General features: G+C 39.8%; 1 protein-coding gene across 5 annotated transcripts in view; it reads left to right on the top strand.

The window, feature by feature from the left end:
- LOC146475161 (E3 ubiquitin-protein ligase HUWE1-like) overlaps positions 1 to 24,884 on the top strand; it is a 73,330-nt gene that overhangs the window by 17,044 nt on the left and 31,402 nt on the right. For all 5 annotated transcript variants that reach the window (XM_085116091.1, XM_085116089.1, XM_085116090.1 and 2 more), the window contains exons 16-38: positions 353 to 454; positions 1,949 to 2,354; positions 2,905 to 2,985; positions 3,905 to 4,011; positions 4,355 to 4,532; positions 5,138 to 5,229; positions 6,168 to 6,415; positions 8,925 to 8,982; positions 9,527 to 9,703; positions 10,160 to 10,405; positions 11,166 to 11,382; positions 12,077 to 12,413; positions 13,756 to 13,878; positions 14,398 to 14,471; positions 14,969 to 15,126; positions 16,549 to 16,791; positions 17,175 to 17,288; positions 17,986 to 18,093; positions 19,757 to 20,077; positions 21,238 to 21,387; positions 22,766 to 22,896; positions 24,116 to 24,197; positions 24,510 to 24,625. In XM_085116091.1, coding sequence (XP_084972217.1) covers positions 353 to 454; positions 1,949 to 2,354; positions 2,905 to 2,985; positions 3,905 to 4,011; positions 4,355 to 4,532; positions 5,138 to 5,229; positions 6,168 to 6,415; positions 8,925 to 8,982; positions 9,527 to 9,703; positions 10,160 to 10,405; positions 11,166 to 11,382; positions 12,077 to 12,413; positions 13,756 to 13,878; positions 14,398 to 14,471; positions 14,969 to 15,126; positions 16,549 to 16,791; positions 17,175 to 17,288; positions 17,986 to 18,093; positions 19,757 to 20,077; positions 21,238 to 21,387; positions 22,766 to 22,896; positions 24,116 to 24,197; positions 24,510 to 24,625 — 3,869 coding nt within the window. The remainder of the gene's footprint in view (positions 1 to 352; positions 455 to 1,948; positions 2,355 to 2,904; positions 2,986 to 3,904; positions 4,012 to 4,354; positions 4,533 to 5,137; positions 5,230 to 6,167; positions 6,416 to 8,924; positions 8,983 to 9,526; positions 9,704 to 10,159; positions 10,406 to 11,165; positions 11,383 to 12,076; positions 12,414 to 13,755; positions 13,879 to 14,397; positions 14,472 to 14,968; positions 15,127 to 16,548; positions 16,792 to 17,174; positions 17,289 to 17,985; positions 18,094 to 19,756; positions 20,078 to 21,237; positions 21,388 to 22,765; positions 22,897 to 24,115; positions 24,198 to 24,509; positions 24,626 to 24,884) is intronic.

The following is a 24,884-nucleotide window of genomic DNA, read 5'->3' as shown; positions in this document are numbered from 1 at the left end:
GTCAAGTTAATTGTTTAATGTCAGTAGAGCGTGTAAAATGTCTTTGGATCAGGTCAACAGCCTTCACAGCCAATAACATCACAGCCTATTGACAAACGGCCAATAACATCTCAACTTTGTTGACCAATCAGTTCAAGAACCAGAGACATTTGTAGTTGATGAAGATTTCATGCCCAGAATCAAAAGTTAGAATTAGACAGCATAATGAATAATACCTCGGGAACATATTATATGCTTGAATCCAACTTGAACTGCAATAGGTGTTTGGGGGTATATAGTACACCTGTACAGGTCTTAGGAACCAAACCCCTGATTATGTGGTATAATTTGGTGTTTTTTTTTTTATCAACAGTTTGTGACAAGAGCTATTCGTATCATGGAGTGGATAGCTAACATGGATTTGTCTGGATATCAGAATCAGAGTGGACTGACTGCTATTATCAACCGACTGGAGGTGATAACATAATATAGGACTATTCCAGATTAGTGTTGTGTTTGTTACATGTATACATGTAGGGAGATCAGGGCAAAAGGTCCTCTGGGGATTTCAAAAATTTCTGAAATCCTGATCTGCAGCTGAGAGTTGACATAATTATGAAGTACCCAGATGTGTCCTCCTCAAATTCCCTCAACTGTTTGTGTTATGCTTTTAAAGTACATGCACTTGTTTTGGCAACCATTTATTTTCTATTAACAACTGCGTTGCTAAGTGGAGGTTGGGTGCCTGTGATACCTAGGAGCTTCCACTATTGGCAGCCAGCTCCTAGATGGAGACCGCTCCCATGGCTGGGAAATCCTGGCAACCCAGCCATGAGCCCCCACGCGGCAGGGAAGAAAGCAGGCACCCGTCACACTGAGAACATCAGTGAAAAGGGGGAGGGAAAGGGGAGGGAAGAAACCGCTATAAACTGAGTCACAATGTTGTGAAACGCGCATGCTGAAAAGCACGCTAAAAAGTACTAAATGTACTAGACCACGCTACGATGCATGCTGGTCCCAGAGCATGATGGGTCTTGGTACATGCGCATCTCGCAAATGCCGCTGGCGAACGGGATGGAACAGGCGCTCCTTGTTGTTAACTCCGTTAAATTGCATTTAACTGCATTATAAAAGGGAACTGACAAAAATGTTTCGTCTGATTTGTGTTTGGATACTCTTATGCAAAAGAGGTACACATACAGTGTAATACATTTTACACACAGTTCAAATAATGTTTGATTCATATGCATTTATTCATCCTTATGAACTCACAATATAACCAGTTCCCAGTTGGCTTGATCGCTCAGCTGTTACAGCACTGCACCAACATCTCAGAGGTCATGGGTTCGAATCCTTAAGCCTAATTTTTTTTCAGGCTTTCTTTTCGCAACTGCTTAAGTTGGGTAATTGCTATGAGGGTCTTCTATTTAATAATCCAAATATGTGCAACACATAGATCTGCCTGGAAGACAATTTTAATGCATAATAAATATTTAATGGGAAATAAGGCAATCTCATACCCAGAGTCTTCAGGCTTTTTGGTCTGCGGGGCAACGCCGGGAAGACTCTGGGGACATCGAAAAAATTCAACTTTTTTGATTGGCTGTTCCGTAATGGTTTCCATTGTTTTACTGCAGAAATCCTGCGGTGATAAAATTCGATGTCCCCAGAGTCTTCCCGGCGTTGCCCTGCTGACCAAAAAGCCTGAAGACTCTGGGGACGAGATTAGAAATAAGGGAGAAACGAAGACTCGGAAAAAAAATCCGAGTCCCAGATGGGATTTGAACCCACGACCCTCCGTGATCTAGCATCCGACTAGATCACGGAGGGTCGTGGGTTCAAATCCCATTTGGGACTCGGATTTTTTTCCAAGTCTTTGTTTCTCCCTTATTTCACATTAAATAGCTTGTTGTTGTTGTTTGTCCGATAATAAATATTGCTTTCTTTTCGTTTTGTTTGAATTATGTAGCAAGAAATAAAGAAATGCCAGCCTTATCATGGAGCAATACTATCACCAGACCTTCCCCCTGCTCCATCCACCCAACAAGATGGCATTGCCATGGAAACCAGTGAAAACCAGGGTCCCCAGTCTGATGCTTCATCACAGTCACACCAGTCTGAAGAGGTTCCCATGGAAACTGAGCACCCTTATGTCAACAGTACAGGCAGTGAAGACAACAAAATGGAAGTGGATGAGCATGACACGGCAAAAGAGAAGGTGCTGGATGATGCGGCAGTTGCTGGTCCTAGTTCTGGACTGAGTCCCGTCAGCAAGAACCGGTGCTTGCCCCAAAGGGCCGCTCTGATCAAAGCTGTGCTCAGCTTTTTGAAGAAGTCCATTCCTGATCCATCATTCTCAGAGAGCATTAGAAATGGTACTTTCACAATGTGTAATTTCTACATTGTATTACGTTGTGTTCTGATAATTTTTATTTTTTGGCGTGTTTAAACAAAATAAATAAATAAATGAATAAATAGGAATTTCAGTAGCTTCCACAGAGTGACTCTGTCATCCACTGTTTCCATATTGAATTGGAATATCAGAATGTTGGTTTTTGTGGAGGGAGGAAAACCAGAACCGAAGTTCCCGGAGAGAAACAGCAAACTTAACCCACATGTGACAGCAACCCTGCCTGCTTATGAAATGTATTTCTTCTTTTTTTCAAAGCCATTGAGCTAAACATTTCCTGTAGAAGTTTGTTTGTGTAAATCTACAAAGTTACATTTGAACTGATAACCTTCAGTTGATAATGTTGATTTTCCTTTTGTGACAGCAACCCTGCCTGTTTATGAAATGTATTTCTTCTTTTTTTCAAAGCCATTGAGCTAAACATTTCCTGTAGAAGTTTGTTTGTGTAAATCTACAAAGTTACATTTAAACTGATAACCTTCAGTTGATAATGCTGATTTTCCTTTTGTTCTTAGTAATGGACAGTTCTCTTCCAACATCACTGAAACATATTATCAGCAATGTGGAATACTATGGACCGGTTCTTTTCATGGCAGGTATGATGTCACAAGTAATGAGAGAAACATGTTCTAGCCTTAGTTAAGAAAGTACTGAACAACAATTGTCGACAACCTTTTATCACAGTCAACCCAGGTCACGGGTGAACAGTATTTCCATGAATGAAATGAACATTTGAATTTCTCTTTGTAATGTCGGACGTGTGAATGGAATGTTGGACATTTCTCTGGAAATCGTTCCGAAAAAGACGCATTAACTGAAAAAAAGATTCAAAATACTTGGGAAACAATTGTTATTCTTGAAATATTCAATTTTGCAATGTAAAGAAAAATTCATAGCTTTATGCCGTCAATAAGCAAAACTCCGTTCAAATTTCAAAAATATCGTTCACGCGTGACCTGGGTTGACTGTAATTATTTTAATCTTAATAAGGATTGCATTGAAAGGACTACTAGACAGAGCAACCACATTAGACTAGTTACCGAGAGTTAAATTAGAGTCAACAAAAAAGGCATTTTTCTATCTTGGTGGCATGGTTTTTAATCAAAATTTGTAGTTTTGTAGATTTTTAATAGTTTTATATTTCTATCATTTTGATGTGTGTGACCTTTCTAGTATTTCTAGAATCCTTTTAACCTTGTTATAATAAATTATAGGGCTTCAGTTGATAACAGTAATTTTGTTTTTATAATTACTGAAGGAATTACCCTGCTTTAAATAAAAGTATCTTCTTCTATCTTCTTAATGTTTTCAATTTTACGTTGATGTAAAGAAGATGGTGTGCACGTACATGTAGTCATAGCAATCATTTTAGTAGTACTCCTAAATGCTTTATACATGTACCAGTCACAGAACCGAAGATACACGTATGCTGTGGCTGTGTGGGTCGCTCCCTTTAGCACGGCTACTAAACAACTTGATTTACTGAGCAAATGTAAATATTCCTTTCCTCCACAGCTATTGATGTGGTGACTGTTTATGTTTTCCATGAGCCATCTCTTCTGTCCTCACTTCAAGATAATGGTTTGACTGGAGTGATGCTTAAAGCTCTTGTGGTCAAAGAGGTAAATAGACCAATTTCGACATATTAAAATTCTAGCTCGGCTACTAGGCTTAGGGGAACAGAACAACAGAAATTAATTATTCATCTCTGAGCCTCAATGTAATTTCTGTTTTTTCTTTCCCCTAAGCCTCGTAGCCAAGCTAGAATTTGAAAATTATTTAATATATACACTGTAGAAATTAGTCTATTGTAGTACATTGATTTGTTAATGCAAAGTTCTTTCCCATTATTATATATATATCCATCAAACTTGGGTGAAAAATCCCCACATCTTTGTGTACATAAATCATTGCAAAATGACATGTGTATATTGAAATGTTGTATAATTATTTTTCTCATTTTAGGTTCCAGCTACACGGGAGGTTCTCTCTTCTCTTCCCAGTGTGTTAAGTGCCCTGTGTTTGAATACTCGAGGGCTGGAAGCCTTTATGAGGTGCAAGCCTTTTGACAAGCTGTTCAGAGTCCTTTTATCTCCAGACTACCTACCAGCCATGAGACGCAGAAGAACTTCTGAAAGTCTTGGTAAGAAAACTTAGCAACTTTTGAATTTGAATTTTTGTAATGACAGAAGTGGTTTTTATGGTCCTTTAAATTATATCCACACAAAAGACACTGTATATGTAGCTTATTTATACACTGTTTGTAGCTGTATATGTTGTAGGTTAAAATGAATCCAGGTTAAAATGATTTCAACCTAGGTTGATTTGTATTTTCCTTTGTTAAGGTTGAGTAATTTACATCTGAAACAAAGGAAAATACAAATCAACCTAGGTTGAAATCATTTTAACCTGGGATTCATTTTAACCTACAACATATACGCTGTATACACTAAATTGAAAAAAATTTGTCTCATGCAAAATGTAAATAATTAACACTTTGCATGAGATGACAATATTGTAAACAATGCAATCCAATGGAATTATGGAGATCTCATCAGCAAGCATATATTTCATGTTTTTCCTCCTTGTTTGTGAGAAATATGTATAAAATCCAAACCAGGGGTCCCAAGGGTGTCTGCAATAAAGAGAGTTGACTGTACATGTACCTATGATATACCTTTAGTGCTCAAATTAGATTCTGCATGACTGGGACCTTTGTATAGTTGCATTTTTTGCTTCTTTCTACAGGTGAGACTGCTTCCAATCTTGGGACAGCAATGGATGAACTGATGAGACACCAACCCACTCTAAAAACGGATGCTATGACAGCCATTATCAAGGTACTACAGATGTAGAAACAGTAAGCTTTCAAGCTTGGCCACTTTGCGGGTTTTTTTTTCTAGAAATTGGCCAATGAGGGTCCAGTGGGTCACCTTCTGTAATTTTACAGTCAACCCAGGTCACGCGTGAACAGTATTTCCAAGAATGAAATGAACATTCGAATTTTTCTTTGTAATGTCCGACGTGTGAATGGAATGTTGGACATTTCTCTGGAAATTGTTCCGAAAAAGACGCATTAACTGAAAAAAAGATTCAAAATACTTGAAATATTCAATTTTGCAATGTAAAGAAAATTATCGTTCACGCATGACCTGGGTTGATTGTAAGGGGACCTGAGATATAGGTACCCAAAACATACAGCTGTATTTGAACTTTTGTACATACTATTCAGAAGCAACTCAAGAAAGTGCAGAATACGTACAAAGAAACAAACGAGGAAGAAGACAGTAAGAGGCAATGAATTTCAAATTTTTGTTGAAAAATTGAAGCTTGAAACTTGGGTGTTTTTGGTGGCTGAAGGCGCCTTTACACAGCAAGCAAAATTTGGCAAACTCAAGTTGGCATGTGTGGTCTTCACAACAGCAGTTGGCAAACTGTTGGTGACAAAAAGAACTTGTCTCTATTCTCGCCAATTACTTTTCTCTGTTGGCAAACGGCCTTTGATGTGAACTTATGAATGACAGTCAAATAAGCATTTTTCACCTTTAACCAATCAGATGTTGCTTTCTTTAGTAATAGGCAGGAAGTCACAATTCTTCTTGCGTGCTACATGTATTGTAACACAATAATAGCATGGGACGCCATGTTGCTATACTAAGCATATTTGTGAAGGTTTGACTAGCAAAAGCAAGAGTTTGCCAAGTTGAGTTTGTCAACTTTTATTTGCCTTGTGAATGCGCCTTAAGATAGATAATTTTTATGTCTCCCAATCTTGTAGCTCCTACAAGAGGTCTGTAGCCTGGGTCGAGACTCCAAATACATTGGTTTCAAGATGGGTGCGAAAACAGACAGTAGTGAAGTGGACAGTGGTGTTGGATTGGTACAGGGCTCTGGCCGAGTGACGTGTGGTGCAGAGGAGCCTATGTCGGATGAAGAAGAGGATGATGATGATAGATTCAGTTTTACAAGCACTACCAGCACAGCTAAGGTTGTTGCTGAAACTGACAAGAACAAGGATAGCTCAAAGTAAGTCTGAGAACTGTGTTTTTATTTTATTCTTTGTTGTGAGCTGACATCCAGAGCTAGTGTAGCCCAGTTAATCATGACTCATTTCATCTTAAGAGGGAATTTTTATCTTAGTGTCTGGTCACTTTAGCTCTCTCTTTAGACACATTTGATAACTGGGTGTAACAGGTTTTATGCCAGGATGTTTTTATCCCTGTGGACAGCAATTATATCATCTCAGGACACCTGGGACAATTTCGTCAGTGGAATCTTCATCCCTGAGTACTCAGATCAAAATGAAACAATGTACAGTGTGTGTAACATCACAAGATGAACTAATGCCAGGTTTCGTGAACATCTTTAATGATGCACTTCCATCACCATCCTACATAACAGACAACATCTCCTTAAGTCTGGCATGGAATATCTTTTTGTGATCTGCTGACAACCTACATTTGACTTTTACAAGTACAGTACTGCCTAGAACTATAGACCCATTTGCCGCGGGACCTACTTGCGGGTTTCCCTCGGTATTCCCGCAGTAGGACGTTTTTTTTCCTCGGTTCGGTTGCGGTATGGCTCCAAAGTTGCCGCGGGAAACTTCACCTAGGTAAAACCTCAGTAAAGAAAAGACGCGGTTGAGTTTGAATACGCTTTTGTCTCCTTTGCTTTGTGTTTTGGTTCGTCAGCTTCTAATGGCAAAATCGCACCAAAGAACATTAACTAGGGATGACGATCATGTGCGATACACGTACGATTCTCGGCCCTTGAAGGCTTGAACCATTTGAAGAAAATGAGAATCCGTTTTCGAGTATCCGACCACATTTGAAAAATCCTTTGAGGAAGATTCTGATTTAATATCTCAAAACTCGGTATACCGAAATATTTGAAGACTTCTTGTGGACAATGCGCAATATTCACTATCGAAGCTTCGAAGCGTGCAGATTTGCTCAAGAAAAAACAAGCAAACTTGAATTTTCGACACAGTCTGTGGAGTTCCGTTTGCCGGACCTTTTTTAAAAAATCATTTATAAATTGAAAACAAATAATATTTCGGCATGTTTTGTGCCGCTCAGCGCCCGAATAATTGCAATTCCAACACATTGTCGGTCATTGTCACTCGGACTCCTGACGTGACAAGCTGTTTGATGCAACACGGCAGTGTTCCAGAATGTTAGTCCGCTGTTTACTTTGTATTTTTTGCCAAGTTATTTCAATTATAAGTTAGCAGAAGCATAAGAAAAAAACTGACCCACGAAATTTACGGATTATAAAACATATGTTCGCGCGTGACAATGTTATTGTAACTTGAAACCCTTGTGTCGACTTCGCAAATTTTGTCACTTGTGTCGGGGATGCACAATCTGCGAGCCAGCCAGGCATGCGAGGCATGCGAGTCAGACATGCGAGGCACTCAGGTTAGCCTAAAAACACTCCGGTTAGCCTAAAAAGCACTCTGGTTAGCCTAAATAGCACTCAGGTTAGCTTAAATAGCTCCCGGGTTAGCTTAACGGTTAGCAGTTTATGTTGGGGGTTGTTCATGCCTCGCATGCCTTGCATGTTTTGATCATGCCTCGCACGCCTCGCACGTCTGCCTCGCATGCCTCGCATGCCTCGCTGGCTCGCATATTGTACACACTCCTTGTGTCTACAGTCTATTTTAAACCTCTTTCTTTTAAAATGAACTTGGCGCTGCAACAAGAATAATATTCCCTCTCAATATCCGATTTTTTAGAACACAAGTTTGCTCTAAAATGCAGGAGATATTATTAGCAGCTGTTTGGTTGGACACGTACAAAAAAAGCTGACGAATTAGAAGCAGCGGTTTCCACGAGTGCAAAACAAACGTCAAACTTGCTCCTATGCAAATTACGGTTAATTTACTAGACGTTTGCCCCGTCACTTGTATCGAAATCAACAAATTAAGAAAACTAAATTTTAAAAAAGGGATTTTCTATGACAATTCAGCGAACTCTCTTTCGTAAATTTACACTGAGTGTTTTGAAAAGCAGGTAAATCAACGTACACGTATTTCACTGCGTATTTAACATACCTTCGGAGATACATGTAACAAGCTTCTTTCAAGTGTTGGATTGTTAGTTGCTTTTATTACCTCTGAAAAGACGGAGTACAAGCATTTGCCGAGGCAAAGATTCAGGATTTCAGTATTTGAATTATTACGCGAACTACCCAACGCCATTTTGACTTCAAATTACTTCTTCGATTAAGCACCGATTCTTCGCACCTCGAACACTTGCAGTATAAATGTCTTCACTCACGCTAACGCTTATTTTAGAAATGCAACCAGTCCCCATTGTTCTTTCCCGCGGCAAGCCTCGTCTTTTCGCCCGCGGCAAATTTACCGCGGCACACTGTACCTCGTCTTCACCGCGGAACGACCATGTTTTCACCTAGGTGGACGCGCGGCCACTACCAGCGGTAAAGACGAGGTTTGCCCTAGTCCCGATGGGTCAATAGTTCCAGGTGGTACTGTAACAGAATGTATGGATTGATTTCTTATATCTTTTAGGACTGCTGAAGAGGAGAAACGGACATTCATTCCACTCATGGATTATATCCTGAATGTGGTATGTACAGTCTACCTGAGTGAAGGATAATAATATTAAGGGTTAGCTCAAGCTGGCAACCAGCTGCAAGAGAAAGTTGTTATCTTGATATGCAGGGGTTACCAGTCTACATGTAATTTTCAATGAAGTGCTCAGGAAGTTTCACAATTTATGTACATCTACCAAGTTGGCCAAAGTACAGATGAAAGCTCTAATTCCTTTCTTTAAGGTCTCGTTTGGATCAGGTCAGTTACCGGTAGACTAATAGGTTTTGTTTATGAGATTGCTCTGTCTTCAGTTGGCTGCTATCGACTTTGATAGTTGGTGTGATGGCTGCTTGTCTACTGAAACCTGACAGAAACCTTTAGATTGCAGTCCAGCTGTGAGCTACTTCCCTTATATTATTACTTCCCTTTTCTATGGGGAAAAGTCAGTTTAATAATGAAAAGCCTAGTTGAGTTTTAAATGTTCCCTCCCTCACAACAGTATTATGCTTGTTGTACCCATCATTTTGATCTAGTTGTGGGTATTCTCATATTCATGGGTTATTGTTGATTTTTTTCAGGTGCGATTTGTTGACTCAATACTCAGCAACAATTCGACTGATGATCACTGTAGGGAGTTTGTTCGCCTTGGAGGATTGGAGCCCCTTATCAACATTCTTGGCTTGCCTAACCTGCCGCTTGACTTTGTGTCTTCTCCGGCTTGTCAGTCTGTCTCTGGTGTATGCAAGTCCATCTTGGTGAGTAAAACTAAGCACTGCAGACACCAAGTTCTTTCATAACAAGTTTGATTTTTATCTTTTCATGATCATAGTCATGGTCAGTGTCATTACCGTCACCTAAACCATGATGGCAATCAATGTCATCATCGTCATCATCATCATCATCCTCAAGTTGATGGCTTTGATAAGATAAGACATCTTTATTTAAAGAGGGCTTCTTCAGTATTTACATAATTTTATATAAAAATTGATATCACTAGAGGCCCTTCCAATGAAATTAAAAAGAAACCCCAATAATGACAAAATAAAGAGAATAAGTTAAGGTAATATTATATAGCAAGAAACAAATTATTGCTTTAATAATAATTATCTTGTTACCCAGGACTGCTTTTTTTTTCTGAAATTCAAGTTGCCATTTTGGAGAATGTTCATGTAGCATGTCGTAATACAATGACATATTCTTTTCTGTTGCAGATGTTGTCTCATGAAGCCCAAGTGTTAAAGCAAGGCTTGACTCTTCTTGGTGATGTCCTGACAACTCTGGAGCCACGGATCACAAGATCAGCTGAATCTCCTGTGTCTATCCTTTTACATGAGGTGGCATTGTCGGGCAGACCCCAACAGGCAATGGCATCAATGCAGCTCACCCCTCTGCTGCATGGGATTGTCGCAGTGCATGCGTATGTTGGGATGTTCCTTCATGTATGCAAAGTGGGCCAGGTAAGAAGACCAAACTAACATCTGTAGGCAAGTACATCTTAGAAATGTTCCTTCATGTGTAGGAAGTGAGTGGAAGCATGTAACATAGCCAGGTACAATATAATGACATCCTCCTCAATCTCAGTTATTGTGAAAATTTTGATTGATAGGCCAGGTATTGATAAACCATTGACACTGCTAGAAAAGCACCTTAACATTAGGAAGAAAGCCAACTTTGAGATTTTTATCTTTCAAAATAGCAAAGATACAGTGGGCATACTCGGAAAAAAAATCCGAGTGCTCCTATCAGAAGTCAAACCTAAGACCTTTCGATTACTAGTTTGGATGCTCCACCACAGAGCTACAGGAGACTCATGGGAACTAAGGTCATTAATTAAGGGGGGATTCTACCTAAATTTGAATGAAATTTGAAGAGGTTTTAAGAAGGGATAGAAGAAAGAAAATGATTTTTGGAATACCAACAGACAGTTGATACCCAGGCAAGAGCACCCTAGGTTGCTAGTGGACTAACTTGGTGTCCGTCCATTAATTATTATTATTTCTCTTTATTTTACCAATCCTTCTGTAAAAAATATCTCCTCCCAAATATACCGAAAAATCACCCAAAAATTCACAAAACACCCCACAACACAGATTCATGGGATGAGTGCAGAGTTTTTGGATTGCTTGAAACGTGAACGCGATATTACCATTAAAGCCATGTCAAGTGTCGGAAAAATGGCGTTTAGGTAAAACCCCCCCTTTTATCATCTCTCGACAGTTTGACATTCGCAGCCTATGTGTGAACCACTGGGGCTCTGATCAAGGCATTGCAGTGCTAAAACAGCTCAGTCAGCTGTACATGTTCCTCATATGGGAGACAATCGTGCTGGAAACTGTTAGCCGAACTGAGACATCTGGTGATGAGACGCTAGTTGCTGCCAACGATTTAGAGTTACTGAGAGCCTCAACATCAGCAAGTCAGGAAGACCTATTGGGTAATAAACTTTGCTCATTAAATGATTGCCTATTACTTATTGCCATTGTGTGTAGTGTACATGTAGTTTTTTGTTATGGGATTATCCCAAACTTCATGTCTCAATCAACCTGACAGAAATTGCCTCCTGCATTTCCAGTGGTTTCGATGCATGTTTTTCAGGCCATCGGTCTTATGTTTGACAGTTTGAGCCTGGTTGATGCCATCTTGCTGTCTTCTAAACAAGACATTTTGTCCCATGTACATGTACATGTACAATTGGGTTTTGATGAACCATTAGGGAAACATAAATGCTGGGGCAGGGGAAGGGGGAAGGGGGACAGTGCAGTGCCATTAGCTGATGGCAACCAGCTGTTGTGACTGGTCAGGAACTGCAGTGAAGATCACTGTTACTTAGAGTTTGAAAGTAACGAAAAGACAACAGTCACGAGGGACCATGTGTCTAGTAGAGCTTGATGACTTTCCCCCAGGGAATGGGGTGGGGGGGGGACCTGTTATGGACTAACATCCATGTAGGGTAGGGAACAAAATGCTTATTTGTTTCATGCTATGGAAAGGAGAGTCATTAGCTAGTACTGGCTTTTTGAAGACAAGTATGGCTGTCAGCTTTGCTGCAGTGTAGGTTTCTTCGTATACTTTGGTGACATGTTTCATTTGTGTACAAATGAGAACAAAATGTATTTGCTCTTACTCAGGTCAAGCATCTGAAGGGAGCCCAGCAGTAACATTGACAAGTGACAAGGAACCTAAAACTGAAACTGCGAAGTCAACTCTTCCTGTACAGCAACGAATCATTAAACAACTTCTTCAGACATCTACTGCACTAGGGCGTGCCTTGTCAGATCTGTTTGTACTTCTTGTGAAGCTAAGTGTTGGGTCTGCTCAGCGCCAGCGGCGAGCACCGCACACAACTGCCGTGCCTGGACTTCCCACCCTTCCAGCACGTTTTGTTGCATTTCAGCTGAGTAAATTATTAAATGATGCTCTGACTTGGGAAGGTCTTCCCAGTGATATTCCAGCACCCAAATTAAGGTACAGTGTAACTAGAAGGCATTATTTTATTCCAGTATAATGCAGTGCTGAAGCTTCATTATCATTTGATCATGATTTGGCTAACATTCAAAGTATAATAACCAGTGACTTGATACCTTCAACTGACAACATGCACAGTATTTCTTCATGTGGCACTGAGGGTGTCTCTTAGTTTGTTGAAATGTGAATCACAGGGATGTAACTAAGAAAAACCCCAGCAGGCTCATTAATAAACCCAGCTGGCTGTTCTTGACTATACACCACTAAAATAAGCATCAAGTATTTGTGTTCCATTGAAATTTTAGCCAGTGATAAGATGTCTTTCAGACGATGAAATTGATATTTTGCTGGTAGCTGAGTCTTAGCGACATCCCTGAATCATTGTAGTCAGCAACACTACTCACCGAGATGAATGTTCTTTAACAACATAAACATTATGGAAATTTTTTTACTCATAGATTCAAAATATTTACAGTGTATTGCTTTAACCCTTTGTGGACCAAATTAATTTTCATGAATTTTCAAACTTTTCAGTGGCTTCTGATTTAATAGCCATATTTCCAAAACTGTTTAACATATTTTGATAATTTTTTCACAAGTCAACTTGCAAGAAAAATGTTTGTCAAAAAATTAACTTGTGACATTATACTACGTCATTATGACATCATAATATTAGTTAATATTTAACCTAAGGCAAAACCTCGATTAATTCTCCCATTTTCAAATGCGGATAAAACAAAAGTGAGCAGCTCAAAAAATCGGTTGTGTGGCCAATTATTTTCTACAACTCTTAACTATTGTTTTGATACCTAATTTACCTAGTAATTACCTCTATACAACAATAAAAAGTCACTTTTTCTGACCAAGGTACTCCTCTCGCAAGAGCAATAAATGAGATAAAGCAATATGGATCTCACTTCTCTGTTCACTCCATGCAATGTTTTCAAATGTAAAACGTGCAGGATGGCTACGCTCTCTCTATTCTTTGCCAGAATCGGCGCCATCGCAAGGAATATCAAAGGTTCCTTGGAAAAAGTCGATGACATTTTGAGCGGAATATAATTATTTCCCTGCATGACATGCTGTACAAAGATAATCAAGAATAAAAAGCCGGAAAATATCGATGAAACGCTCAAAGAAAGACGAAAATGCTCGCTAATGAAAGCTACAGGCACTGTAAACACGAAAGTAACCGTGGGGGCCTGGTAACTTTTATTTGGGATCGCTGCTGAGTAAAAACATTGCAGTCACCTAAGGTGTCCGATATATCGGACAGTGGTCTGCAAAGGGTTAAATAGATTTGATCTTTTCTCATTTCTGGTTACAAACTGTATCATTTCAGATTGCACTTTTACATGTGTATTGTTGGGTTTACCTCACGGCTGCTGTTTGATGACAAAAAGAATCCTTACCATCTGATGCTGCAGCAGTTTGTTATGTCTGGGGCACACAGCAGCCTTTTTTCGTAAGTCTTGTTATTTGCGTGAATCATGGCAATGCCTTTATGCCAACATCGGAACAAAATCCGTAAAATTCTAGAGCTAAACATCCACTGTTGTAATACACTGTATGTGTCGCTGTGTGGATGAAATCCTAGTGTGACTTAATACAAGTGAAAGCTACTGAGCAGTACCTTCCTGTGTTGCTGTTTATTATGCTGTACAAGTTGATTCTACATGTAACTTTGGAGTCTGCGGATGAAATCCTAAAGTGTGGCCATTTTAATGAAAGCTACTGAGCGCTACCTTCCTTTAGTGCTGTTTATTATGCTGTACAAGGTGGTTCTAACTTTTGACTCAGTGGATGATATCTTTAAGTGGGGCCATTCAAATGAAAGCTACTGAGCAGTGATTTCCTTTGGTGCTGTTTATTATGCTGTACAAGGTGGTTTCAATGTTTGATGTTTCATTTAATTGAAATCTAGTAAGTGTTGCCTTACTGTGATGTTGTTTTTAGAATAATGGTATTTTTTGTTTCATTATAGACTGATGAAAATGATCATGAGTCAGGATAGTCAAACTCCTACAAATGAATGTGTCAGTCATTCATCTTTTCAAGGCGAGTTTAAAACTAAGTTGCCATTTACAAGTATATAATTTTATGCAATAGCAATTTCCCATCGCTGTTCTTTTAAATAGTTTCTCTTTGAGGTAATGTCTTCTATGTCTTTGCTGATCTTCTAGAGCAACGAGAAGTTGCTAACCATAGTGGATTGTGTTCCATTTTGAAATATTTGGCCAAGAATTTGTTGTAGTGTGAGGTTGATCAAGTTGACAGTGCTTTGAACACAGTAGTCAAACAAACAGCATATACACAGTTCTCACTTCAGTTTTCCTGGGAAAATTCTGATGTCAAATCCTGCAGTTATGGCCCGAATTTCCTGTGACCTTCCATGGGGTGGGTATGGATTTTCTTCTGGAACTGTACAATACAAAAGTAACTATCAGCCACCATCTTGAAATTTGGTTTGCTGCCCTTTCTCTTGAGTGTTTCTATGTTTTAAAATGAGTGGTAGAGGCTGATGTTTACTTTCTCTTTCTTTTTTTATTCTTTAGCTGGCTCTCAGGAGTTACTGGATTCCTGGTTAACACTTGTGAGTAGACTGGTGAATTCAGACACACTGATGGATTCTGTGCATGCCCTTCCTGCTTCATCTACTCAACCAGGATTTGTGCCATTCAAACCCATTGATTTCCTTGTTGCTACACAGAAGGTTTGTCGCACAATTTATAATCCTGCAATAAAAACATTTGAAGGGGTGCCTGAAATAAAGTCCTGAGGGACTTCCGATAAATTGATAGATTCTATTTCCGAATTGCCCATTGGATCCTGTTTGTAGATTTAAGATGGCTTGTTTTCATTAAAGGAGGCAAAGATATTTGACATTATATGCTATGTCAAACACCAGAAAGAGAGTTTCATCCAATTTTCAAACATACAGAAGTGGGTGTTTGGAAACACCCTTTTGTCCTTTGATTTAGCTTCTCAAACTATTGTTAATTCTTGGAGAAATTCAAAGCAAAAGTTCACCAAATTTTGTGATCATTGTCCAAACTTCCTGTCATGGTTTTGTTTTAAGAAATTTTGATACACAACTTACACAACGAAAAGGCCCATTTCCACCCTTGATGCATTGGGCACCATGATTTGAATTTCGTGTAACTCACACAAAATTAATTACTAAAATCCTCAACAATACTCAAGAACCTTTCATTATTGCCTTTTCCAAAGCAATCCTATACAAATACTTTTAGTTCGCATATTGTAAATACATTCCCCGTTTATCTTGGCATATCTTCTTACTGTACTTTTGTATTATATTCTGTAAGTTGCTCAAAAATTAATGGTAGATAACCTTGTAGCAGACAATTTCAGGTTTGCAGTAGAACAACTGCAAAACTAGAAGCAAAATAATGATCATGTTCTAAAAAACAAAATTGTGCAAAGTTTAAAAAACGTTTCATTAAGACTTCTTTCTGGAAATGGTTAGTGCATCTTCGCAGTTAAATGAGCTAAGTTGCATTGTCGGTATCTACTTCCTACATAATTTGTTGTGGGTTTGTTCGTTAAATCAATGCTACAGAAATGGAAACCAGGTGGTTGCATCGTTGGATTGCCTGTAAATTTGTGATCGGGTACATCCTGGACTAAACTGGTACAAAAATTGACTTTACTTTGATGAATTAATTAAAAGTTATTTTACTTTCATCATCAAAGTCAGTTAACTTTTTTTCACTCTGCTGTTGGGTTTGACACTTAAGGTGGGCACTGTTACACCACTAGGGAATTTTTCTTGCATTTTATATTGCAATTTCATTGCACCATTGTGACACAAGTGGCATGGATTGTTGCCTAGTGTATTAGCCCTGAAATGAACATGCCTTGCAATGTTTTTGTTGCAGTCACCGTTGCATGAAGTAGAACCAATTTCTATTTCTTGCAGCAATTGGGGCAGCAAAAAAATAGCAAGACATGTTCATTTCAGGGCATGTTACACTAGGCAACGTTTCATGCAACTTGTGTCACAACGGTGCAGTGAAATTGCAGGGTTTCTTAGCAAACATCCTGTGCTTTGGGGTGGGCGATCGATATTTTTTGGAACTACACAACTGAGCCTTGTTGTCTTGCCTTCCAGAAAGCCTTCTCAGCGGTCCAACAGCTCTGGGGTAAGAAATTCGCCAAGGAGTATGGCCCACACATGGCTGATTCCATGCTGTCTATTCTGTACCACATCATAAAGGCAGAGGCTGTTATCAAAGAGAAACTAGGGCCTACACCAGAAGGCTCTGCATCCACAAGCAGTACTTCTTCTGCTGCAGCAAGACCTCCAGTTGAACCAGCACCCCAGCCTGAGTTAAACATGCAACATTTACAGCAGGTGTGTGCAAGAATCTTTGGCCTTGGAGACATGACAGTCTGGATTACTGTTTTTGATGGTCTTTGTTTGTCACTCATATTTTAATTGGTACTGAAAAAATGTCAAGAAAATTCAACCTAGCAGAACATGTGCTTGACTGTTTCTATGAAGGGTCCTGAAGGGGAACCATCTATTAGACTACACATAGCTGATCCCTAAATGTATTCGCTTCACTGTGCCTTACAATAACATGCAGGCTCTGAAGTTCAAGATTCAACCAACCTTTTATATGCTTTTCATTGCCTTCAATCACTGCAGCAATCCTGTAAGAAGTGCAAAATGTTTGGCTCCACAGGGTCAATGCTCTGAAAGTGCATGTTAAATCTTGAGTGTTTGCCTTATAGTTCATAGATATGGGATTCACACATGAGCATGCCAGACTAGCCCTGCTAAACACAGGCAGTCTAGAAGAGGCTACTGACTACATCCTGACTCACCCACCGCCGCCACCATCAAGGGTAAGTTTTATGGTACAACCTAGCGTACTGCCATGCGATACAAATTAGAAAGGATTCTTGTGGTCATAGATTAAATTCAGGGGAAATATGAAAGCTTGATCTCTCAGATCACGGTAGAGAACTGGAGCTATGTGTTGGACAGCCACGATGTCTACATGTACCTTTACCAAATCTCACTTGTGTTGTTTGTTTACCCCTCATCCTCTGTCATCGAGATTTCCAGGCACTTGTCTCTACCATTGCCAGTCAGGTCTGAACATTGTATGTAAGATATGTTAAACTCATCGCCAATTGATGAGCTTGAGAAGGTGCCAAAGAGAAGGAGGCACCAGGCAAGATACAAGCAACAAGGTATCCATGGCAACCCTGAGAGCGGCAACCACCCAGGCACCGTCACACTGTCAGTGGAGAATCAGTGGAGATACTTACCAACCCACATACTTACCATGATCAGCAAGGGGGAGGGGAGAGAGGGAACATAAGCACATCACAAGTAGATTTGATGCTCAAAGGAACTGCATGTCCTCACACAGCTGGTGTACAAAACACATAAGCACTGGAAATGCTATATGAGACCCGAAATGTTCATGACCACCCCAAACACTGAAGACCAGCATTGGCTCGAGTCCAACTTAACCTACAGTAAAACATTTAACCTCATTAAAATAATATCATACATGTTATGATATCCTTATAGGAGCTTGGCTTGGATTACGACATGTTAGAAGAAGACCAAATGATGAGAGCCATAGCCATGTCTCTTGGCCAAGACATAACAGCTGCTCCTACTGCTGCTACTGATCAGGTACAATAGATATTAACAGATTCTTTCGCCTTGCCTCGATTTTTACCAACCTGCAGTTCCAGAAAATATCCATACTCCCCCCACGGAAGGTTTTTTGTTTTGCATCCCCTGTTCCCCCAGGAAACTTCATACTTTGCTTCTAAAATTTTGACTTTTAAGAACCCGCTCCCCCTAGGAAATTCTGATGACCTTCCAAGGGGTGGGTATGGAATTTTTCTGGAACTGTGCAATTTCAGATGCATATCTGTATCATTTAAATTTTTGTCCACTGTTAAGAGCAAAAGAAACAGTGATCAAGGGATCAGTAGTGATCTGAAATGGGTGAACTTGATCATTGAGGCTAGGTAAAAAAAATGGTCTGTTGGAAAAGCAAGTGTCTTTCATGTATGAGTCAGAGCTGTGAGTAAGGGCTGTAACCTGTAACACTTGTTACAGCTGAATACCCTTGATGGAGTCTTGATGATATGGGTGATTGTGACAGTTGTAGGGCCATTTTGTACAGCAAGCAACAAGACTGTTTTGTGTGTGAAGCTTAGTGTAACATGTAGCTGAAAAAGTATTGACTGCCCGGTGGGTAATGCCACTACCAATGCATCTACAATCAAGGACAAAAGGTCTCAGGACAAATCTTACAAATTGTACTATTAACCGCTAATTTAGTGTGACCTAACTAAAGAAGCCATGTTATCTGTTTACAAGGCATTTTATCCCCTCCCCCCCCCCCCCCCCCCACACACACACCCCCTCCCCATACAATTTTGAAGTGCCAGTGGCATTTTTCTCACATGGACTCGGCACAGTATGGGGGTGGGGCCGGTGACCAGATATTTTGCGTTCTTGGGTACCGTGTTTCTATCGCTTGCGTACAAAGACATTGTAAATTCGAATTTGACCAAACTCTTTTGTCCTTGGTTGAAGGCCAAAATGTTGTAGGAAAGAGCTCTTTTATTTCAGCGGAAAGTAGTGTTTTGAATAAGTTGGAAGAGGCATGCTCATTTACCAAGTGATAAACTGTCACTGAGTTAGCATTGTCGGTATCTGCAGCTCCTTATCTCATTATGGTGCTGTTCGTAAAACCAATGCAATATCAAGAAACCAGTCGTTTTGCATCGTTGGATTTCCTGTTATATAATGCAGGTTTATCCTGGACTAAGCTGGTATATTTTTTCTTTGCATTAAAAACCAGATTATTCTTGCCACCTTATACTAGTATGTACGTGTACATGTATACAGTTTCTTAACTCTTCGGAAGAATTTGGTTTAGTGTGGTAAAAGTTAAGATGGTCTTTGTTTCTGTCCAATGCTCTGCCTTTCATCGTATCAGCAAGTCTTGAAAAACAAATTTTAAAAAAGAAAATGTAAATGTAATTTATTTACCCACGAAGCACCAAAGAGCTCTAGGAACTTATTCAAAGGTGCCCATGCGTTCGAGGTCGAATTGAAATTTGGAAATGTTGGTTTTTGTGGAGGGAGGAAAACCCTCGGAGCAAGGACGAGGACCAACAACAAACTCAACCCACATAATGACGCTGAGTCCGGGAATCGAACCCGGGCCACATTGGTGGGAGGGAAGTGCTCTCGCCACTGTGCCATCCCTGCTCCCACAATGTATGTGAGTTGAGCTTTTATAACAGCACTGTTTTTCTGTCTTGTTTGTGTTTAGGTTGCTGCTGCTGCTGCAGCTGTTGCTACCGCTTCTGGCACAGCAGATGCTTCAGCTCCAGATACCTCTAAATCAGAAAAAAAGGAAGATGAGAGCACTGAGGGTAAAACAACAGAACAAAATGAAATCGATGATAACCTTCCCCTGGAGAAAGCAGTCTTGGATCAGTTCACATCCGACATGTTGCAAAGCTGTCTGGAGATGGTGACTGGAATGTCTGGTACTGGTACTGTCTTCAAAGCTTGTGATGTTCTGTCTGCAGTAGCTCAGCGCAATGGGGAGGCATGGAAGGAGAACACAGTGATGCACATTTTAGAACAAGTATGTTTCTTCTTAATGAATGTTTGGTTTCATCAACAAAGTTGATAAGGATTTTGGCCACTGTAAAGAGATTCAAGTGCTGATATTACAAGCCTTCGCTCTGAAGATTGGCTAACGCTTGAAACATCAGCACTCAAATCTCTTTATGGCGGCCAAATTACCCTTTACTTATCAACTCTGTTGATAGCACCAAACATTCGTTTTCACTCTTACCCTAGCCTGAAAGTATTTCCGGCTTTCGCTTCTTTTTCGGCGGAGAGAAGCGACAGCAGGAAATACGTCTGCATTCGCAGGCTACTCTTACCCCTGGTTTACCAGTTTCTTTCTAAATTAACTCTCTTATCTATAATAATGTTCTCAAAAAGTCTGGAAACAAAGTGCTATATTGTATGCAGTATGGATACATGCAATGAAGTGTCCACAAGCATCCATCTTATGTCCCATACAGATATTAATCAATTTGTTTGTTAATTTTCAAAGTTAAGTTCAAATTGGAGGGACTTGTTGTCATACTGCATTGGCACGTTTAGCATTCACGTTTAGTTCTTAGTTTTACTTTTCCCTACTGCAGTTTGAAGTAATTGGATTCAGCTTAGTGTGATGACCGTTGCAATCATTGCCAGAATAATTACTTTATCAACTCAGGTGATAAACCAAATGAATATACGTTCTATAAAGCCTGCAAACAAAGTGCCATACATTTCTACATACAGATAATCATCAATCTCTTAGTGATTTTCAAAGTCAAGTTCATATTGGAGGGACTTGTATGTCAGATGACTACACTGGCTTAATGAGTTAACCTTTAGATCTTAGTTTTATATTTCACTGGTTTAAAGCTTAATGGGATCAACCTTAGCATGTTAACCATAACAACCATGGTCTAAATGCCTATCACAGAAGTTTGAGTAAATACAGCTGTTTGGACAAAGGTTGTCCAAAAAAAGCATAAAAGCGTACGCGACAATGCCAAAAGGTAGTCTGGGAAATACCCAGTAAATTTCAATAAAAGCTCAGAAGCCATATTTCCCGCCATCTCAAGTCGTCACTGTACGGTTGAGGCATTATGGTTCTGGATCTTTGTCGAAACAGCTGTATGTTTATTAGCAACCTGCTGTTCCCGTTATGGTTATTAACCACTTCAGTTCTACTTTCACCAGGTCACGTCTTATATTCAAGCTATTGTAAAATCCTGCACTATTCAAAATACTGACAGCAAGCAACTTGAAGAAAGCATGTCACAGATGCAAAGCATGCCAAGAGCAGGATGTCTTTCATCCCTTCTTAACCTTACTTGCTTGTTACTTGAGGTTAGTAGGTGTGCTATTTAGAAAATCAGTCAACCAGAGAAGGAGTGATAGGTGAAAGGAAAATCAAAGTGCCAAATAATGGTTGAAGAAAAACCCATACGTTTCGGGCTTAGCCCTTCTTCAGTGGATCATTTTCTAGTTAGTTTGTACTAACTTGACATTGATCCACTGAAGAATGGCTAAGCCCAAACGTATGGATTTTTCTTCAACCATTATTTGGCACTTTGATTCTCCCGGGAGTCCCGGCCTATCACCTAGAGGTACTTCTTTGTTTGTACAAGTGCCACGCAGGACATGACCTTTTCGGTACACAATTTAACCTGAGAAGGGCATTTTGATTATAACGTACCCAATCCTTTCCAAATTACTGTGAGCTATGAGCTGAATTGTGAGCTTCTACACTTGACAAAGTGTATCTGGTTATGCAACGCCTCCCTACAGGATGAGGGTATGCTTTTTTCTCCCTGGATTTTACAATTAATACGCAATATTTTACAAGATCCACTTAAAGTGCCCCTAACCCTTCAATTTGTTTTCTTTTGGTAGATTTCTATATCTTTGAAGAACTCATTTTCGAAAAATTTTTTGAGAAATATTGAATCCTTTTGTTTTTACAAGCGCTAGAAGTGAAGGCAGTCTTGTCGATATTTTCACCTATCGTTCGCATTAGTCCCCCACTCGGCCAAATATGCAGCGTGACGTAAGAAAAGGACATCGTGCAAAAATATCCGAAGATTCACGGTAATGCTTCAATTGTAAACAGAGAAAATGGTTGGAAAATGTGTGGTTTTTGGATGCAGTAACTTTCGAACTGTAGAGAAAGGAATCAGCATGCATAAGATTCCTTCTGATAACGATCCGAGGCCTTTTCTTACGTCACAGCGAAGAAAGTGTCGCTTCTCATTGGCTCGTTCCTAATGAGCCCACGAGACAAAAATTTGTCCAGCGGGGCTTAAAGCGCGCAAAAATTTAAAAATTTCAGTAACTTTAAGCGCTCGTAAAAAAAAAGGATTCAATATTTCTGAAAAACATTTTCGAAAATGAGTTCTTCACAGAAATGGAAATCTACCAAAAGAAAACAAATTGAAGGGTTAGGGGCACTTTAACAGAGAAAGTGGACATCCTCTTGCAATTTTGTTTAAAATATATTTACTGTGAGTTTCACTGTAGGTGTAGATGGGTATTATATCTAGAGTTGCTATTGTTGCTTTTGTGTATATCTAAATTTTAGAGCTGAAACGAGCAGAAAAAAAGTAGAATTGAAACTTTTAATGTTTGGTAATTGTTCACAGGGATTGGTATTTCAGATCTGTCAGTGAGGAGTGGGTAACATTTTAATTTAATCAATAACGCTATTGCCATATGTTACATTTTGCAGGAGAAGAAATTCCGATGTGAAGCCACCATTGAGAAGTTTGGGATCTTAAACTCTTTGCTAGAGCTTCTTGAAGTGTGTCAAACAGTTCTGTTACAGAGCAAGTTGAAGGGAGGCAAGACGTCTTCTCCAGTGTAAGTAGTTTGTCTGTCATTGAGTTTGACATGGGCATACTTGGAGAAAAAATTCAGGTTCTCTCAAGGGGAGTTGTACCCTATTACCTAGACTGTTCACAGTCCCCTGTTTTTCCGTGGGATTTTTGAGACTTGTACTCCTCGATGGAACTCCAGCCATCATGGTTTGTAAAGGCAAGCACAACCTGGGGAGCGTGTCCAGGAACGTACCCTGACTAGGGCCCCCCTTGGTGTTTAGGCACTCTTCCCAGATTGCGCTCAGCGTTACAAACCCGTTACAACCAAGATGGGGGAGTTCGATCGCAGCGTACAAGTGTCGAAAATCCGACGGAGAAATAGGGGACTGTGAACAGTCTACTCATTACCGGGTATCTTCTGTGTATTTGTTCTGATGTACTACAACCGAGCTATATGTAGGAGACTTCACTTGTTAGAGCTACAATGTTGGGGATTCGAAGGAGAGGGAATGAATTTTTGTTTTCATCAACTGAGTTGATAAGGTAATTTGGCCACAGTAAAGAGATTCGAGACCTGAGGTTTAAGTGATAGCCCTTTGACAGGGCGAATCATTCAAAGGAATCTCAGGCATAAAAGCTGATGGTAATCTAGTGGTTATTTTATTGGACCTTTGACCTGAAGTCCAGTGGATACCTTGGACAAGACATCTCTGTCCACATTTTCTTTGAGTCCAGGTGTATGAAGCAATGTCATTTGAAAAATGCTGGAGATAACTGTGTGTTTGACAGCTTTTGATACGGAGCTATGTGGGCTGCCAGTGTTTTGCATGTCTTAACTCTACTTTCCACTTTTTTTGAAAATTTATAATTACGTATTAGTAATAATCAAAGATTAGGGATTGCGTTCGATGATCTCGATCCCAGGCTCTCTCTCCTTTGCCAAGTTGGTGATGATGTCATCCGCCCCTGTAAAATCTGCGGGGGATGCTAGATACGCGTCCCAAGATCCATTCATTCGTTGTGCGGTACAATCTCGACTCCAAACGCAATTAGGAGTGCGTTCTTTCTACGTCGAACGCAACAAGGATGAAACAAAGAAATAACATATCAAGGTCACTTTTCACCTAGATGGGGAGATGGGCTGGGAGATATTTTCTTGATCCACCACCAAAATAATCATAAAATTTAATAATAAAGAGTGAATCAAAAGTGTTCAGCAGGGGTCTTCTGTGGTGATCTAGTTGTGTATTTTTGTTATGCAGATGGCTTTGCCCTCTGTTGCTTTTGTTGGACACGCACGAGAAAATGGCCGTCACTACTAAGAGAAAACAACTTCATGACAAGGTAAATACACTGATCATTGTCAGCAAACGAGTACTCTCGATGTTTTTAAAGTATTGTAACAGTTGTCGATTGGTGTTTTGTTTTTGTTCTGTTTTTACGTGGTTTCCCACCTCCCACACTGTGCTCTTGTTAGCATTATAATGATTTAAGTTGTAATCAACGACCATATGGACATTTTAAGATGGAAATTTTGCACTGGGGCACTGTTTAGTTTCTTGGTTAAAATAACTACAGTAATTGAAAGGTTTTGTCAGTGTTATTGGAGATACAGTGTATAGAGAAAAGTGGTTGATTCATGTCATTCTTTTCTAGTGCACCACACATGCCTGGAAATGGTTTGATGACCGAAGTGGTCGCTGGTACAACTACAATGTCAACAACAACACTACAATTGATGCGGCCTACAGGAATGGAGAGTCAAGAGTCAGGTAAACAACGGTTTTGTTTTTAATTCGAGAGTTTATCTCTTATTACAGTTGTACTTTCTTTTTTCTTTCAATGGGAAGTTATAGGACACAGCACATCTCATTTGTCTCCAGAATTTCCATTATGTCCAGAGTAGGTGAGCTAACCTATTCAGGTTCAAACGCAGTGTGGGCTGCTACTAGAGTTCAGAGAGTACTGTTGGGCAACCACCATGTTCAAGCAAGTGAGCGACTTCATGAGAAGTCGACTTGTTTCACTTCC

The sequence above is a fragment of the Pavona decussata genome, unplaced genomic scaffold, assembly GCF_977016875.1.
Source record: "Pavona decussata unplaced genomic scaffold, jaPavDecu1.1 SCAFFOLD_85, whole genome shotgun sequence".
Classification (NCBI taxonomy): domain Eukaryota; kingdom Metazoa; phylum Cnidaria; class Anthozoa; order Scleractinia; family Agariciidae; genus Pavona; species Pavona decussata.
Note: the sequence above shows the minus strand (reverse complement) of the source record. Positions and strands in the feature narration are given on the sequence as shown.